The sequence below is a fragment of the Poecilia formosa genome, unplaced genomic scaffold (genome assembly GCF_000485575.1).
Source record: "Poecilia formosa unplaced genomic scaffold, Poecilia_formosa-5.1.2 Scaffold60, whole genome shotgun sequence".
Classification (NCBI taxonomy): domain Eukaryota; kingdom Metazoa; phylum Chordata; class Actinopteri; order Cyprinodontiformes; family Poeciliidae; genus Poecilia; species Poecilia formosa.
Genome location: NW_006799999.1, coordinates 1664534 through 1682952, shown reverse-complemented (window position 1 = coordinate 1682952; position 18419 = coordinate 1664534). Strand labels below are relative to the sequence as shown.

The 18419-nt window shown below is 39.5% G+C and overlaps 2 protein-coding genes across 2 annotated transcripts; one reads left to right on the top strand and one right to left on the bottom strand.

The window, feature by feature from the left end:
• The first annotated feature begins 763 nt into the window (after positions 1–763).
• Positions 764–6526, top strand: lamp1a (lysosomal associated membrane protein 1a). Its single transcript, XM_007553973.2, has 9 exons — positions 764–1193; positions 3803–3909; positions 4018–4237; positions 4565–4726; positions 4820–5016; positions 5104–5226; positions 5309–5375; positions 5455–5622; positions 5711–6526. The coding sequence occupies exons 1-9, from the start codon at positions 1121–1123 to the stop codon at positions 5848–5850; spliced, it is 1257 nt and encodes a 418-aa protein (XP_007554035.1). The 5' UTR covers positions 764–1120; the 3' UTR covers positions 5851–6526.
• A 155-nt stretch (positions 6527–6681) lies between these two features.
• grtp1a (growth hormone regulated TBC protein 1a) lies at positions 6682–13888 on the bottom strand. Its single transcript, XM_007553972.2, has 8 exons — positions 13231–13888; positions 11315–11466; positions 11068–11226; positions 10395–10519; positions 9428–9524; positions 8586–8758; positions 7682–7867; positions 6682–7531 (listed from the first exon to the last, which is right to left on the bottom strand). Exons 1-8 carry the CDS (start codon positions 13263–13265, stop codon positions 7439–7441), a joined length of 1020 nt encoding a protein of 339 aa, XP_007554034.1. The 5' UTR covers positions 13266–13888; the 3' UTR covers positions 6682–7438.
• Between the last annotated feature and the right edge of the window lie 4531 nt (positions 13889–18419).

The window sequence follows — 18419 nt, the reverse complement described above, 5'->3', positions numbered from 1 at the left end:
TGATACATCTGAGTTTGAGCGACAACCAAATTTTCAAAGTCAGAAAAAAACATTTATTACCCAAGTTAGTTTTACCAATTGAACTTGTGAATTTCACTTTACAAGCTCACTGAAGTGAAGTTGAAAACAAAGTGTTTTTAAATCAGTTCTTATGGTTCCGTTGAAGTGATCACGAAAGTCTGTTGCCTAAAATCATAGTGTAATCCCTGGGAATCTGTGTAAAGTTAAAACAAACTCAACTATGCAGTAAGAATGTACCAGGCAGCTGCTAAGTGGTGGAGAGTAGCATTAAAGCAGCCTCTGTGTTCCCTTTGGGCTTTTGCACAGCCTCGTGAATTGATGAGGGCGTCAGCTGACTGACCACAAGTTATGTACATTGCAGCTTGCAAAGCGCAGGCCGTGCAGACCCCCTGCCACTTGCAGCACAAAACTAAGCATGAGACACTTCTATCACCTTTTTATAACGCTCTTCTGATTGTGTTGCGATAATAAACAGGAAGAAAGAAACATAAGGCATGCCGACACCATCAACCCCTCCTTGTCTTGCTCAAATTACGTAACCTTAATACTAAGAAGTATTATTCTTAGTAATTCTATTCATTTTTCTCAATAGGGGTCAGCTATTGTACTATATTCTAAGTCATAGTTAGTCTTTTCTGCTATTTCTGTTTTACTTCTCAACATCAACAACGCACTATTTTGTGTTTTTATTTTTATTTTTTATTATATTTTTTGGGGGAGCCCTGATAAGCTCAGCTCAGCAGCAGACGAAGAAGAAGCAGGGGAGGGATGGGTGATCTCACGTGACTGGGTCGCCCTGAACGCTGCCAGTTCTCATGAAAGACGCAGTTTAATCACACATATTTAGCCACGATTTTTGACGCTTTTCCGTCTGCAGGAGCTGATTTACAGATACTTAACATCCCCGTGCTCTCCATCTTCGGCCAGCGGATAAACAACCGGAGCGGCAGCATCACCACTTGCCGTTGCTTCACTTTCACAGCTAACGGTCCGCGAAAACAAGTGCAGGAGCAGCAGCTGACCCACCTGCGCCTGCAGTGGAGAATCATCCACCCCGGCGGCAATTCTCCATCTTTTTGACGAAGGAGGAAACCTGTGCATGGGCTCGACACCTAAGATGAAAGTCCTGGACTGCTTAGCCCCGCTTTTCATCGCCTGTCTGGCGATTTTAGGTGAGTGTTTTGCTGTTAAAAGCTGTGCTAAATGCTACTACTGTTAGCCTGAACGACGTCACAGTTGTGACGCTGTTCTGGAGTTGAGACCCCAGATTCCGAGGAAGCTGAACCCCTCCTTCAGCTACCAGTGAAGGTTGCAAAATTTTTCCCTAAGGCCTTCCACCAACACGGACCCCACGTCCTGAAAACCTTTTAAATAACTTCTGGAGTCACGTTTAAAATGCCCGTCACTGATTAAAAGTATCAGGTGTGGAAAAACTGCTGCATCACATGCATGGCTGTTACTAATTGAAATAAAAATATTACTACTTTAAGATTGATATCACAACATTAAGCAACTGATACCACTGCTGATCAAATATAAATAAGTCTCGCACTTCACGTTGTTTTTATTCTCGTAATAAATGAACAGCACGATTTGTGTTATGTTTATTTAGTCGTTCAGTAAATTAAACCTCCAACATGTCTAATTTCCGTAAATTACAGGAATTTGCAAATGTGTAATTTGAAATGATGGATTTATATGTCCATTAGTCAATTCATTTTTAAAATGATATGCTTTCAATTTGAAGTGTCTCAAGTGATAATCTCATGTTACCATTTATTGAATCTCATAAAAGTTTAGATATTTTTTTCCTAATAAATTAACAGAGATGCAGATATGATACATACTTAACTGAATAAGCACTGGTGAAATAAATTAGAAATCCTTATGATAAATATTAGCTACTAAAGGACACTTTGCCCTAAAAAAGGATCAGTATCTTCGATTTCAGAGCCTTCCAAGGTTTTCCCTGTCTTTGAAAATCCTGACTGTAGTTTCAGGAAGTCACCATACTTTGTGTTTTTTTGTTTTGTTTTGTTTTGTATTTGATACTGATATAAAGTCCTTGTATTGTGAATGTTGTGGACCAACAGATAAGCCTCATTGTTGTTTCATCTGAGAGCTTCACATGACTGCCATAATGGCTTTGTGTTGCTCAGAGCTCTGGAGGGGCCCACAGACAGTGTTAGTTTAGAAACTGGTGAAGTCCTGTCACACACACAGGCACATAGTGCTGCTGACGCCCGGGGAAAAAACAGCAGACCATTACTAGCTTGAATAGTGCTGAATATTTTCATTTATGATCATTCTTTAAACATAAACTTAGCAGTTTTTAATCACCGGCTGTTTGCAGTTTCTCTTCTGAGTCGTTGAATTCCTGCATCAATATTGTCCGGTGTGCTCAAGCTGCAGTTTGGGATAGCTTTCTGTCTGACATTAAAACCCTAACTTTATACTTTATACTTTGTACACACAGTAGCTTACCTCATGACAGGATTGTTGCGTTGTGTAAGCTGTCTACTGCGTGTTTACGCTTTGAACAGAGGTGACCTGAGGGACACGTTTTAAAAAAAGGCAGCAACTGGCAGAGGTAGAGAGACGCCTGAAACCGAGACTGCTCCCAACAATTGGGTCATTTCAGCTGTCAGAAATCAGGAGAAGCTGACTGTCTGATAAATAAAACTGCATAGCATCATGACTCAGGCAGAATATGTATATGAAAACAGAAAACAATGCAAGGAATTAAGTATTTTTATTCCAGTTTTTTTTTTTTTTTTTTTATAATTTCGGTTTTAACTTTTTTTATAGATTCTTGGGGAGACTGTAATAAAGTCTGTGTTGTAAAAGATAATGTTTAAATATGCAAGTCTGGTAACTGCTGGTGATTCAAGTTCAGGATGTTCACTGTTAATGTTTGAAAGCAGGACTGCGCACACCCGCAGCCAGGGAACAGTAATTTGGCAGGTTTCACATTATGAATAACGTATTAACAGCTTTCTGTGTACGTGTGTCAATTTCTACATTGCTACTTCGTACAAAGTCTGCATAAATAGCTCTGGAAAAATCTCGGCGCAGCAGGACAATTTCTATTTCACAATCTTAAACAGAAAAGAAGCAAAAAGGTTTAGAGTTTGTTCCTCTTTGTCCCCCAGTTTCCTGTTTCTTACGCCCTCTAGTGGCAGGTCTGTGTGAACTGTCATTCTTGTTTTTATAGATAGATGTCAGCAGTGAGTCGCATTGGACCCTGCCAAATTTGTAACTTTTTTTCTGTGGTGTAAAAAAATAAAATAAATAGAACATTATGTTTATACAAGGTTCAGAAATCTTTGCAGCAAAAGTGCAAAGACTATGAAGAAACTGTGAAAAATATTGCTATCGAACCAGTAACTAAGAATAAATGACTTGTAAACTATTGGGAATATTTGCAACAAACTATTTTGAGCTCCAATAAAAAAGACCCACTTTTGTAAAAACAAAACAAAACAAAACAAAAAAAATCTAAATCCCCCCCAAATATATAACTAAGATACAGCTAGTCATTGCTTAATAATTGTTTTTTAAATTTGTGAAAAATGTGAGTGAGTTTGTATTTCCTAGCAGTAGTGGTAGTTCTTCATTCTTACTCAGAACTCAGGTTTATATAAATTGGTAACATACTTGTATGAAAAACAACAACTTAAGTATACATGTCCCAGTCTTTTAATTGAATTTTATACAATTTTTTAAATATCTCCATGTTATGTAGCTGTTTTCAGTCCCTTTATTGTGTCCTCATTTGCAGGTTGCACTCAGGCAGTCACTCTTGAGGTGAAGGAAGGGAACTCTACCTGCATCAAAGCCGAGCTGTCTGCATTGCTCTTCATCACATACACCACCTTCAACAGCACGGCAAGTGCTCAATATTCTGCTTGCGTAGAATCAGAAAAGCGTCTCCTTTTCTCGGCATTACATGCTCTGCTGTGTCACCTTATGAACTCGCTTGTTTTCTCCCCTCAGAGTAATGTTTCCACCTCTCTGCCGGACTCCACCTCGGTCGACGCAGCAAGCAGCTCGTGTGGAGCAGCAGGCCGCCCGCCGTGGCTGGTGGCGGTGTTCGGATCGGGTCACGCGCTCGGCCTCAGCTTCGCGAAAAACGGGAGTTTTTATAGCGTCACTAACCTGACGCTCCAGTACAACCTGAGCGACACTTTGCTGTTCCCGCAGTCTAACGGCTCTGGTGAGAACGTGCATTAAAGTGGTCCCGCCTCATGTTTACTACCAGTTTTAAAGCTGCAGTATTTAACTTTTATAAAAAGAGTTGTTTTTTTTTGTTGTTTTTTACATACGCTGTCATGTTGTGACAATATGGTATGTGACAAATTGTGAAAAAACTCAGACCTCACGCAAATGCTCTTAATATTGCAGCAATTACACAAAGATAGGGATCATTAGAATATAACTATCACAGTTTGATGGTTAAATTTTTTGGGAGTGGATGTTCTGAATGAGTTTTTGTTACATTATATGTTAACTAATTCACTGCCTGCATGCTTGTGTCCTTCAGGCGTAGTGACTGTGGTGAGTTCCTCGGTCGGGATCTGGGCTCCGATCAACACCACCTACCGCTGTGCGAGCCCCACCACCATCAGAGCGGGAGGAGCTGCCGTCACCTTCTCTGCTATGAGGCTGGAGGCGTACATGCCAGGAAATGACCTCAGCCCAGCAGGTACGTTTTGTTCTTTTAAAACAATCTTTTTTTTTTTTTTATATATTATTATTGCATCGAAACTGACCAGGCATCTGTTGTGTCTCGTCACAGAAAGTGTGTGCGCGGCAGATCAAACCACCACCACAGCGCCCCCTACTCCAACTACAACTGTGGCTCCGGCACCAACTCCACCAGGAACGCCCGCGACCGGAGTGTTCTCTGTGACGAACAGCAGCGGTACCGTTTGTCTCCTCGCCAAAATGGGCCTGCAGCTCAACGTCTCCTACGTCTCTCAGGCTCAAAATAAGGTCGGCATGAAGCTCGATCGTTATCATTTAGCATAGTATGAGGTATTCAAAAAATAAAATAAAAAATTGTCTCTTCTCCATTGCCAGACTGTTCAGGAATTGGTCAACGTGAACCCCAATCTGACGGTAACATCAGGATCGTGTGGCAGCACCACTGCCAGCTTAGTTTTAACACAACAAACCACCACGCTCAATTTTACCTTCTCCATGGTAACGTCTGCGTTTCCTCTCAACAATTTCCAGTAACGTGTGCAAACATTACAAACGGTGAGCACTGTTTTCCTGTTTGCAGAACTCAATAACTAGCCAGTACCATCTGAGTGGGATAAATCTGTTGGCCAACTGGTCCGACATGACTGGTAGGTCGCTGGTTTTGAGTGTCTTTGCTCCGAATGCCAACGTTTGCTCGGCCAAATTTCTGGTGCATTCTCTTCCCAGCTCCTTTCTCAGCCAGTAACACCAGTTTGGACTACCTCCGGAGCACGCTGGGACGCTCTTACATGTGCAACACGGAGCAGACTCTGCTCGTGGTCCCAGCTTTCTCTCTCAACACATTCAGACTGCAGGTGCAGCCGTTTGGAGTCACAGCCAGCCAGTTTGCAGCAGGTATTGTTGGGGTTTAATTTCCATTTTCAGAACTGAAGAAATTGAGATCCAAAGCACTTTATTTATTTTGTAAACCTGCTCTGTGCAGCGGAGGAATGCCAGTTGGACCAGGACCAGATGTTGATCCCCATCATCGTTGGAGCAGCACTGGCTGGTCTGGTGCTCATCATCCTCGTCGCCTATCTAATAGGCAGGAAGAGGAGCCATGCTGGGTACCAGACCATCTGAGCAGACGCCTGGTTTAACTCGAGCCTTACGGACTGAGAGCTGGGAGAAAGGAGGGAGAAAATAAAAATTGTGGGAGGAAGTGAAGGAAAAGTTTGAGTGAGTGAAAGTTGTTCTCTGCATGTCCTGGATATTTTTTTCTTTCTTTGACTTCTTGTGTGGGTGATAAAACGTGAACTACTTGCTGACTTTAGACGATGTTTGTCACGTTGAAGCTGGTGAGGAGCAAGTCCGCTCAACGCTTCAGCTCAGAGATTATATTGACAGGTGAACACATCGCTTGAATCGCTTTTTTTTTTTTTTTTTTTTAAAGCTGTGTGATTATCTGTGATAGAAAAGAGAATCAAACACTGTAAGATCTTTTAAAATCTTATGCCAGAGATTCTGTCGAGGATTTTTTTTTTCTCCTTTATGATCCTTGATGAAAAGGGAAATATCTAATGAAGCACAGCAAAGGGGAGATTCTCAGATTTCTCAGGCTGGTGTAATGTTTCCCCTCCTTTCTGGATGTAAATTGCGTATTTATTTAACAATACAGAAATTTGAGAAGCTTCTCAAATTTAAAGCAAGAACCAGAGGGAATGAGTTGTATTAAACACAGGAAGCAATTCTCTCCATTTCAACATTTAATCTGGTCAAAATGACAGTTTTGACTAAAATAAACTACACTTTTATTTTCCTTCTGGGTCCTTCTCTTTTATAACTTGCCTCCCAAGAACTCAAGAATGGGATTCTAGAAAAATCTAACCTTAATGGCCATTTGGTGAAATGTTTTGGCGAAATGTTTTGGCTACACAAATGCTTGTTTGCTGAATTGAGTTCTTGTTTTATTTATGACTCGGATTTAAATCTGAGTTGTTACAGTAGAATCCTACAGTATTCTACTGTAACAACTCATTGATCAAGTACCAAATGAATTGGTTTCCATCTTTTTTTTTCCCCCATCTTACAAAAAATAAGAATGCTTTTTTTTTTTTTCAAACGGAAATATCTATTTTCTATTATGCATTTTCCTGTAATGTAATAAAAATATTTAGAGTCCATGTTGGAGTGATTCCTGGTACATAAAACGCAGACAGCAGCTGTTTCAGTTGTGCTTGTATTGGATCACCAAGGTAACTTGATTTAAATACATTGTATAAACTAAGCTCACATCTCCAGTAATGGACAGTTTCGCTTAAATGATTAGTTTTAACATGAACACCTCAAAATATTGAATCAATATATTTCATCATTCAACTTTTCACCTGAAAAAACAAAAATTAGTGTTTAAATTTTTGACAAAGATGTGAAATACAGTGGACATTTTTATTCCTGGGCTGTGCTTTAAGGGAACAACATTGTTTTCATTCAGGTTTTTCTATTTAGCTTTTGCCATCCTGGATTAAAGTGCAAAAATCTGAAACTTCACTTAAGACAAACGTCATGGCATGAAATGGAATCATCGGGTCATAAAGCACAACATGTCAGCTTTGATTGTCTCAGTTTATGCTTTAAGACAAAGTTCAGTGTAAAGTGACTCGGGTGTAAACGAGCTACTGGGAGCTCCACCCTTCTGGAATGCATCGGCGGACGTTCTTGGAAGTCCAGGTCAGGATTCTCCTTCGGCGAGTCGACCACGACACGTCGCGCGGAGCTTGGTCAGGGTTGCCATGGAGAGACTTCCCGGTTCAGTGAAGATTTTCTTGGAAAGGCGAGAAGCACCAGGATTATGGGATTACAGAAGCAGAAATAAAACGGGACAACTCCTTTATTCTGAGCGAGCTCCCATCTAGTGAAACTACTTCCTTCAGGAGCAAAGATGGGACGCACCGCCGCCCGCCGTTCCTCTTACCTGCATGAAAGGGTGGCAATCTTCAACAAATGGTCCCTGCGTGAGGTCTTTGAAGGCCTGACAGACGTCTGGCAGGGATTTGGCCTGTTCGATCAGAGCCTGGTTGTGATGGATCAGCGTAAGAGCTACACGGAACAGGATTTTTGAACCTTCGTAGAAAAGGCAATCCCAAATCCGCATAACGGTCTGAGGGAAAAACAACAAAAATGTAATGCTTCATGTAAAAAAAAATAAAAATAAAAAATTATAAATCTGTAATTTAACTACAAAAACAGAATGCTGTTAGAAATGCAAACAATTTGCAGGAAAAAAATCTGTTTTCTTTATATATATATAAAAAATATATATACATATAGTCATCTTTAAAGTTTTCCACAAATGCTCTCTGTCCTGTATCCTCCTTCTAATGTTCTCCACCCAAAACATCAGCGTAAGGGAGGAATATATGAAACTAATGCACTAATGTTCCCGAACTCGTGCAGTGTTTGTGTTCAGATCTACTTCTGAGAAAACGGCGTAACGTCTCCATGTGTTACTGCCTGGTTAAAAGTTCCTCCCATATTTGGAGAACAAATACTGGAGCCAACATCGTTTCAACTCAAACGGAGGGAGACGGCAACAACAACAACTCGTTTAAAGTAGGAGAAACTCCGCTGTCGGAACTGAAACACAAAGCCACGTTTTCGTCTAAAACCAAACGGTAGAATCAACTGTGTGTATGTAAAGTGTGAGACTAGAGGGAAAGATTTTAAAAGGCCTTTACAAAACCACTTGTTTTTCCATTAAAAAAAAAAAGGTCAGTACGTTTCCTGATTCAAATATTTTCTTTTCCAGTATTGTTCTAATATTGAGTATTGGAATACAAAGTATTAAAAATATATAAATATACAATACACATGCTCACCTCCACAGGCAAAATGTCAATGTAAAGACAGATGAACCAGCGAGAGACCACCAGTGTCCACATCACATTGTGTTTCACCATCACCTGCCACACTCGGGGGATTTTGAGTTTCACCAGCTCCCCCAGCACCTCCTGGTCCGTCTTCAGTCCCAGCATAGCAGGACTGTAGTAATCTATGACCCAAACAGTGAGAGTTTTACTCAAAACGTTTCGATACGTAGACCAAAAAAAAAAAAAAAAACAATTGCCAACTCAGAAGCACTTGTGGGATATAAAATAACTTCTACCAGCTCAACAATAAACTAAGCTGCAATATTTTAGTCACACAAATAAAGCAGGAAGTTTTTTATTCATTTATTTTTTGTTTTGTAGGAACAGGATATGCAAATCATAGCAGAGCCAAAACTTAGAACAAGTTTGTCACATTTGCCTCTTTTAAAAAAGAGGCATCCAGTTTGCAAGTTGTTTTGCGTTAGAAAAAAAAACAAAAAACAACTCTATTCTTAGAGACAAGAACAGGAATTAGGTCACTCTGAAAACATTTGTTGTATTTGGCCAGGTGTAAGAAATAAAAACAAACCTGATTTGGGTGCACAAAGGATTGCCCTTGTGTAAAAGTTACAGGGTAAATGCGGTTACTATGAAATTAAATACAATACACAAAAACATAGATATTAAAAGAGGAGTACTGTGTTTTGTACCACACTTTTTCCACTGTATTTTTTTATTTTTTTTTTTGCAATTATTTTGCCCCATGTAAAAAAAATTCTCATCAGGATTAGTCTGATCACCAGAGCAGAGTAGAGACGAACAATGACAAGAAAATCGATTCGCGAACATACCTGGCAAAATTCTCCCAATCAGTGCATCCATCAGCCAGAAAGACTTTTCTTCATCTTTAGTGATAATCAGTAAATAACCAGCAATAAAGTTCATGCCCTACAGATAGAAAAACAAACAAAATAAATGAGACTTGAATACATCGTTCACACATTTCATCATACAGAAGAGCAGTTTGACTCGGAGGACCATTTAAAAGTCTAGTACAAAATTGAAGATATCTGCTAAAAACCTTGACCATGCTGATAATTTGATAATTTGACCTTTACTATAAAATATATCTAAAAAGTATTTGCATGTCGTGGAAAAGATGGCAACCCTCCAGGTGTGATGGGGAGTTTCCAAACTACAGCTACGTTATACTGGTTCCTGCTGGTTTAAAAGGCACGACGTGACAAAAAAAAAAAAAAAAAGAGCCGTGTGTGTACCAGGAACACACACAGACGTCCCAAAAAAAACCACGCCGGTTTCAGAGGGGATGAATGGAATCTGTTTATACTCTGAAACCTTGTTTGAATTTAAAGCCAGCTGCATTTTGGTAAACGATATTTGCCTTTCAAATTCTAATAAATAAACAAGAAGGCGCACTAGGCCGACACAGCCAGCCTCTTTCTGAGCGCTTACATAAAATGCTATAAAAACTATTCCCAAAAAATGTCTTATTTTTATTTGAAATTGTGGTCTGTAGTATATAAGCACTTCAGATTGAAATAGTGGTTTTGATCACAACTCTTCTGATTCAGTTTCAGCAAATCAGCAGAATCCATGTCATGACTGTCAGTTCTCCTGGTTTTCTATTACTCCACTACACCAACTTGCAACAACATAGAAGTTTATTTTTTACCTATAGTAGCGATTGATCTAGTTAATGATGTTGACGTATTATTTTTCTGAACTGCAATTATTACAAACTAAAATGAAGATAAAAAGAAATCTGTTTCAGCTTGGATTAAGGAAGGCGAGCAGTACCTGGCAGTAGCCCACCGATGGGTTATGGTAGCCATAGGCCAGCAGCACATTGAACAGAGATTTCTGCAGACACGGGTCAGAAGACTTGCGGAACAGGACGTTGTCTGGGAACGTTCTGTTCAAGTCTGAAAGATTCAAACAAGCTGATGGTAATGATGCTTTCTGCAGGTTTGTGGGTGCAAATATGGATAAGAGTGACGCATCATTAAACACAAGCAGGAAATTGATTACTTTTAAAGCAGAGAATAGCATTTTAAAAACTTTATTTTAATAAAGTTTCTTTCATCCTTACAAATTAACTTTAGGACGATGAAGGAAAAAAAAAGAGAGAGAGAAAAAAAAACGTATCTCTGGTCAAACAAGCAAAATCAATGCCATTTAAAAAGATCCAAGGAGCACGTATGCCAGAAAAACCAGGAAATGCTCATCTGGTTAAAGCCTTTCCTACAGTGAAAAAAATAAATAAAAATGCAGCAACATTGTGCTGTGTGTGCCGGCGTTTGTGTGTGTGTGTGTGTGTGTGTGTGTTTCTCAGCCGCAGGGACTGATCTGAATTAAGGGAAGAGTGAATGCAGCCAAAAATGTGCTGAACTTGGGATGGCAGCTCACGTCTCGGCACAAGCCCTATAAAGGAGATGATCTCAGAGTGAAGAAGCAGCCGCTGAAGCCTGACCTGTCCTGATGGTCTCCACCAGTTTGGAGTCATTGTGGGTCACCAGCATGGACTGGTAGTATCCTGGGTTCTTCTCCAGCTGCTCTTGAGCGCCGCTGGCCGTCATCCAGATAAAAGCGCGGTGCTCATTGGGGATCCCCTTGCGTACGTAGCGCTTTACTGAACGACAAGGAGAACGTTTGGCTTGGGTTTCGGTGCGGCCATTCGTTTATGCGTGGACGCGGGTGCGTTTGGTTTTCACACTTACGTTTTACAGTCCTTTGCACCTTGCCAGTATCTTTCAGCAGTCTGGACCACTTGATGGAGCGTCGGGTGCAGATGATGAGATACTCGGACATGAGCTCCTCGTAGGATTCAAAATCAAAGTCCTCCGAGCGCTCGAAGCCATACGGATCAATTCTGAGCCAAAAAGAAAAATGTTTCAAACTAATTTTAAAGAGCAACTGGAGGGATTGTTTTCAGAATTACGTTAGGCCGTAGTCAAACTTAACTTGTTTGACTAGTTCTGAACCAATCAACAGAACTGGTTCCCATGTCGATCTAGTAATGCTAGTATTGATATTTGTGATAATTCGACAACCACTGATTACGTCGTGCTAATTTAGGCATGGCAGGCATATCTTCCTTTCCTAGAAGACAAAGTGTGGGTGTAGGTAGCTGCAGCTAATGCCTTAGGTAACATGTTAATCTTCCTACTGCTTAACCTTCCCAAAGAGAAAAGTCATGCCTGAGGAACTAACACATTAACAGACCATCAGTTCAGAAATCTGATAGGTTTGTTTTGAGTCTGTGTGATCACAAACCAAAGTGCAACATAAAATCAAGACATGACCCAAAGGATTAATTAAAATAAAGCTATAAATAATTTGTGAGCTGACATTTAACAAAACAAAGCTATAGTTTTCAAAAGGACATTTGATTTAATGTCCATATGTATGGCAGCAAACTAGACACTGGGATCACTTAATATTGTTTTAAGTGATTGCATAAATGTTGCAGCCATTTCTGTCATCAGAATAACCTGCATTATTCCTGCTCAGATGCAAATGAGATGCTTTACATAGAGTATTTCCATTAGAGAAAACTTAAAGAAAGTTTAAATTAGTTGTGTTCCATATACTAAAAACGATGCAGAAAAAGATGCTAAAGCTCAATGAGAATGGGGAAAAATGTGACAACAAAAAACAAAATTGAGAAAATGTGTGTTTAATGCAGAAAATATCTTCATTGCAAGTATTTTTTTAGGGGAAAAAAAATCAAACCTAAAATAAAAGTGTCTTACACCAAATGCATTTTCAGTGTACAGTTAAAGCATTTGAGTGCGCAAAAAGAAAAAAAAAAGTCAACCCATTAAAAAAATAAACATTAACTCTATTTTTCAATTATAATACACAGAATATTGATTCTTTAAAATTTTGGATATCTAAGTTTGTGTAAGTGTTGTGGCTTTAGACCTGGCTTTACATCCACCACGGTCATAAAAAGCTCTGAAATTGAGAATTTTTGAGTTTTGAGCATTCGGGAATGTGTAAATATTTTTAGATTTTTAACTAGAGCTGGTCTAACATAACTGAATAACTGTTTATTGGTTTTGTGATGGCTGTGTCATTTTTACTTGATGATTTTATTCATTTTTAATTCTTGATATGGACTACTGTTTGGAAATGAACAAATAAAGATCAACATACTTCAAGATATTTTAAAAGTAGTGAAACGTCCTTTTAATCTAGTGCTGAATAAAGTTCAAATGCACAACAGCTGAGATGAGGAGGTAGCTTCTCAATGGAGTAAATCTTTAACTTAAAACGATTATAAAACATTTAACAAGAGTTTGCAAGCCATAATACATCAATGCTAACAGACTGCAGTCTAAATGTACGCTTTCAGAATAAAACTGATGTTCAAAAATATGATAAAGGAGGGCGACTCAAAGAAACAACCGTTATTTTACTAACTTATTAATGTAACAAGTGACTGGCTAACTACTAGATTACCTAGATTCATACATTTTCACCAACATGCACAACGTGAGGACCAGAATAATCTTGCAGCTCTTTGTTTTTCTGAAAGGCTTAGAAATTGTTGAGGTGTTGTTATTGATAAAATAGCATTTTAACCGTGTTTAACGGTGATGAATTACACCGTTAGGTCCCCCAGCTTTACCTGTCCACTCTGTCTTTAGCCGTACTCTGGTCCATGGTGGATCGTGTCTCGTTGATTTGCGTCCCCGTTGCCGCTTTCGCTCCAGTACAACAAAAACTGAGCTAGGATTCCAGCATTTGCACGTCGACGCGTTTTCCCTCTCCAAAACCAAAAAGTTCACAACCGAATCGACACACAGTTAAGTTGAGGCGAGATGTCCTGGAGGCTCACTTTCTCCATGTTGGAGTGCAGAGAATCGGGACGGGACGCCGCTCTCGCTCGCTCTCCCTTAAGATTAACTTACTCTAGAATCCCAAAATCCGTAAGGAATATTCCCGAAGCCCCTTCGAGGTAAATTAGTAGTTCTAAACTAAGTCACCCTTATATTTTATCAATACAGCCGCAGTCAACACAATCAGTCGTGTCGGGAATCTGGAGAGTTTTCCTCTGTTTTTTTATCGCCATCCACAAGCACCTGCTCCCGCTTGTCCTCGGTCTCTCGTTGAGCTAACCTAACTTGTTCTGTTGAGCAAAGAAAATATCCAGAACCAGCCCCAAAGCGATCCCACCCACCGTGTGTTCCTGGACGTTTATCCAATTAGTGTCCCTCCTCCTTCCCGGGCAGTTGAACCGAGGATTTGGAACAAACTAAATCAGATCTAATGCTGCCTTCACGGGATTTACGGTAACGTCGTAACTAAGAGATTCCTGAGTGTTTAAAAGGGACTCAAGTTGCATTCATGGGGCTTTGAGAAAAAGTGGGAAGTTTTTTGTTGTTGTTGTTGTTATTGTTGTTAAGATTCCTACTTTGTAATCTTCTTAGTATTTGCAAGAAAATACAAACACATGCTTCACCAGGTCAAAAATTGTTAATACTTTTTAGAATAGCTTCCTTAAAATAAAACACACGCTTTTATCGCCTGTGATCTGTTTAACAGACAGAATACAAAAGTATTCACTAGTTTGAAGAATGCAAGATGTTATCTTTTAAAAACAATGCAATCACAATAAGCTGCGTTTCTCGACAGACACTTAATCGTACATGACTAAAAGCACTAAAATGCAGCAAAACCAATGTGTCACCTCCAAACGTTTTTTGCCGCTACTAAAATCTAACATTTCTCCATAAGAAAGATTCAACTTTTGGCAGTAATTTCAAAATGTATGTGTGAACAAACCATTTATTGAAACAGCACATCAATAAAAGAACACCATACTCATAGGGAAAGATAGTGGGGGCAGCATCATTCCATCTTTTTCAGATGGAATTTGGCTTTTTTCTGTCTAGATGGATAAAAGAACTGTTAAACAATCTGTTTTGACCTTAGGCTGAAGGTAAAACTGAATTTATTTATTAGAGTCACAGTGAGTATATGCTAACATCAACAGATGAAACCACAAGAAATACAAAAATGTCTGGAGTGAGACAGAGTCCAGAGTTAAAGGGGCCAGAAAATCTGTGAGGTCACATGAAGAGGCCTGAGGACAACAGATGTTTTTAGTCAGAAAGATTTAGAGAAGGCTGAGTGGGTATTCATAGCCCAGCCAGGAAGTGGGATGTAGACGGATTCTTACCAGAGAAAACTGAATGCAAAAATTAAATCAAAAGGTGACTCCATAAAATAGCTGTTTGCTATTCAACCAAGGTTTTGAAGCTTTATTCCTTTTTATATTTGTCCCTTTGTCAAATTAGTTTTTTTTCGTTTGAGCTACATAATTTAAATGTCACATCAAAGGTGGAGAAAAGTTTTGATGTAGCTATATGTGGTCTCATTGTATTTACTTCTCAAAATCCTTCCATTTTAACACAGATGTATAGACTTTTGTTTCCCCACAATTTCTTCTTGAATTAAACATCTTTAAGAATTCAAATTTTTATGTCCTCATTTTGTGTCGTTCTCTAGTAAAACTGCAGGAAAAAGTTGATATTCAGAGTGTCTGCAGTGGTATGATCCTGCCTGCAGGTGTTGGGCTTTGCCTCAGCTGATTCACTTCCAACTGTGGACATGTTTGTCTCTGCGGTGCGAGCGCTTATCAACTCTGAACAAGTCTCACTTTGTCCCAATTTAGGCACAGCCGAGATGTGTCTGGTAGCTGCGATATTGTAACTTCACATGAAAAAGAATGAGAAACGTAATAAGACAAGGTCATAAAAAAAACCTACTGTCTTCTGTGTAAACAGCCTTGTAAAGATACTTGTTACCTTGTGGATTTTAGATACCAACAGGAATTAGCTAATTTATTTTCAAAGCATGAGTACTCAAGGATGGACAGTACTGTGTGATAAAGGAGATATGCAATATTTAAAACGACATACCACACAGACCATAAAATTCTACTTGACAACACTAATTTACACAAAATATAACTGTGAAGGTTGAGGTAGTTTTCTGTTGTTTAGGCTTCACAAACATTTATTCACTTTGAATATTTTGTTTTTCATTTTCACTCTTCCTTTAAAACCCAAAGATCTCTATGTAACAACAAGTTTAGCCAAAATTAGCAGTAACTGTTTAGTTTTAGCAGATTCTGACTTGGGTCACCAAACCTAGAAAGTGAATGTGTCCATAAATCGTATTATTTTAGGCTTATATGTTTGTTTCACTGAAGAATCTGCGTAATTGATGGTTTTGTACTTTGGCCTCTGTTTTACGTTATCTCTGTCACTCCCTGCAAATGCCTCCTTGTTAGCAGTCTCTTCCAAATGGCTACAGTTTCCTGGCTTTCCAATATGATTTTTTGCTGATACTTTTCCATCTTCATTTCTTTCTTCAATGGCTTCTTTGTGTGTTGCTTCAGCTCCATCCTTTGATTTCCTGGTTGTTACAGCGGGATGACCAGTGAAATGAGGACTGCATCTGTCCTTGTCTTCAATATCTTCCATTGAGCGTGACACGTCATTTCCTTGATGAATCAAAGATGAATATGACAGCTGATTTTCAGAGAGAGAAGTTATACATTTGGGATGTGGGGTTGACTCAATCGGATTATTTTCACCACTGAATCTGTAAATAGATGGGATGACAGACCTTGAAAACGTTTCTTGAGTAAGCTTTGGTCTTTGGAGATTGATCTCTCCGTTGGCATATTCCAAAGAATATGGTTTGGTTTTTGAGTCTGCTATGCTGTCTGTTTTTTTGGATTCATCTCCCTCTAAATTACTGGAAGAACATTCCAGGTTTCCCAACAGATTTCCTTGGGTTTCCTCTGATATCTTGTCCTGTTCCCAGTTTTCATAAACCTCAGATTTAATTTCCCTCTTAGATTGTTCAGGAGTGGAATCTGTACATGTGGACCAGGCAAGGGAGCAGATCACAACTGTGGCTCTTTGCCAGTTTATTGGGATTTCCTCCTGAGGAAGAACTTTGCAGGGTTGTGGAAGTGACCATTCAGTCACTGACATTGAAGGAAGTACTTCTATCTCTGCAAATTTAACTCTTTGTGTAAGTTCAGCCTCTATGACTGTAGACGGGATTTGGCTGGATTGTTCTGAGCCTTTATTCTCAATATCAACATCACGAGCTTCACCTTTCATTTGGTTTAGTAAAAGGCAAATCTCTTGAGCCAAGGACTCTGCTGCTTTCAGATGACTCCCATCTTCTGTGTGTGAATTTGCTTTTATTAAAATGTCTGTCTGCTGACCTGGCTTTTGCTGTTGGTCACTTGTAATATTATTACTTTTTGATTTTTGCACATCGGAGTTACACTGCTGACTCATCCCTGGGTTCTGCTTGTTGAATGTTTGATCGTTCACCTGGTGTTTCCCTCTTTCAACACCAGCTACTTTTTCTTTTTTTTGACATTCAACCCTGTCTCCCCCACAAGCCTGCTTGTGAGACAAAAATAGATCACTTTTCTTACATGCAGTGGCTATGTTTTCAAATCTCGTCATTAAGGAATTTAGGAGGATTCCTCTTCCAATGGGTCTAGGTTTGATTGGCTCTTCCTTCAAGGTTTTAGAACCATCTTGTTTTTGCTCGGCCAGGGCAAATTTAGCAACAATTTCTTTCACACTACCACGTCTTTTTAGCCTTTTGATCCTGGTGTCTGTGTTGTGATTTCTGTTTTTAAAAAGGTTATCTTGACCTTGCACTCCTCTGCTGGGAGGCAGAGTTCCTACCGCCCTCTGATTGGTGCTGAAAGGTTTGGGCGAAGACCTTAAGAACTTAGATTGGAGAAGCTGGAACGTGGTAAGGCGCCGAGATGGCAATTCTGCTTTTGATTGACTTTGATTGGCTTTGCACCTTTCAGAAGTGTTGGAACTGCTTTCGGCTCTGACGCCTTTCTGAAACTGAGGTTTTTTTGCCTTCTGCAGATCAGATTTGACAGTGTTTCTTGTGTGAATTTGTGATGCACTGCTAGATTCTGGCGTCTCCACGCTTGTGTTATCAGTCGTCCTCTTGAGCAGGTTGTGCGTTAGATAATGCAGGAGACTCTCAAAAATCCCTCGGAGCACTGGTCGGCATTTGGGGTCTCTAAGCAGCCTCCTCAACGCACCGACATCGGGGCTGATTCCGGGTTTCCAACAATCTGGTCTATGGAGAATAGAGGACATGCAAGACGTTTTGAAACTGACACCAATATCCTTAGCAGCAATTTGGGAATTGACCTTTAGAGAAAAGCAGTTTTAATTTATCTAAACTCTAAAAGGAACATTTTCTGACTTCACCTATTAACTTTGTTAATCAGTCAGTGAAAATCTCTGCCCTCTTTGAACTGGCAATTTCATTAGTTCTCTTATTACCGCAGCAAAAGCAAGGATTTAGGATTTAGATCACATTTGAAGCTGATCAAATGTTCCAGACTGCAGTTCTTTGAACTGTGGTAAGGAGCTGCCAAACAAGACAAAGACGTTTGCTTGAAAATCAAAAAGGCAAGCTTGAAATATATGTTAAGACAGGGAGACACAGTCAGCCAGTTCAATTTGTTTTAATTAGGCGTGGACTGGTTACCAGTATCAAGGCATACCGAGGTTTTAAAAAGTTATGCTTTAAAAACCACGAAGCTCTTCTGTGATTCTGTTCCTGCAGTGTAAGAAATGGAAAGTGTCAAAGTGATGCAGTCTACTCTGTCTGTATGAAGCATAAAGTAGCTGTTGCTGCACACTGCAAGTCAGCTGACTGATTTTTTCTTGCTGGCTTAAAAGATAGAATAATTTAACTTTTTTTTGTCTAGGCAATATATATATAAATATATCAATTTGTTCAACT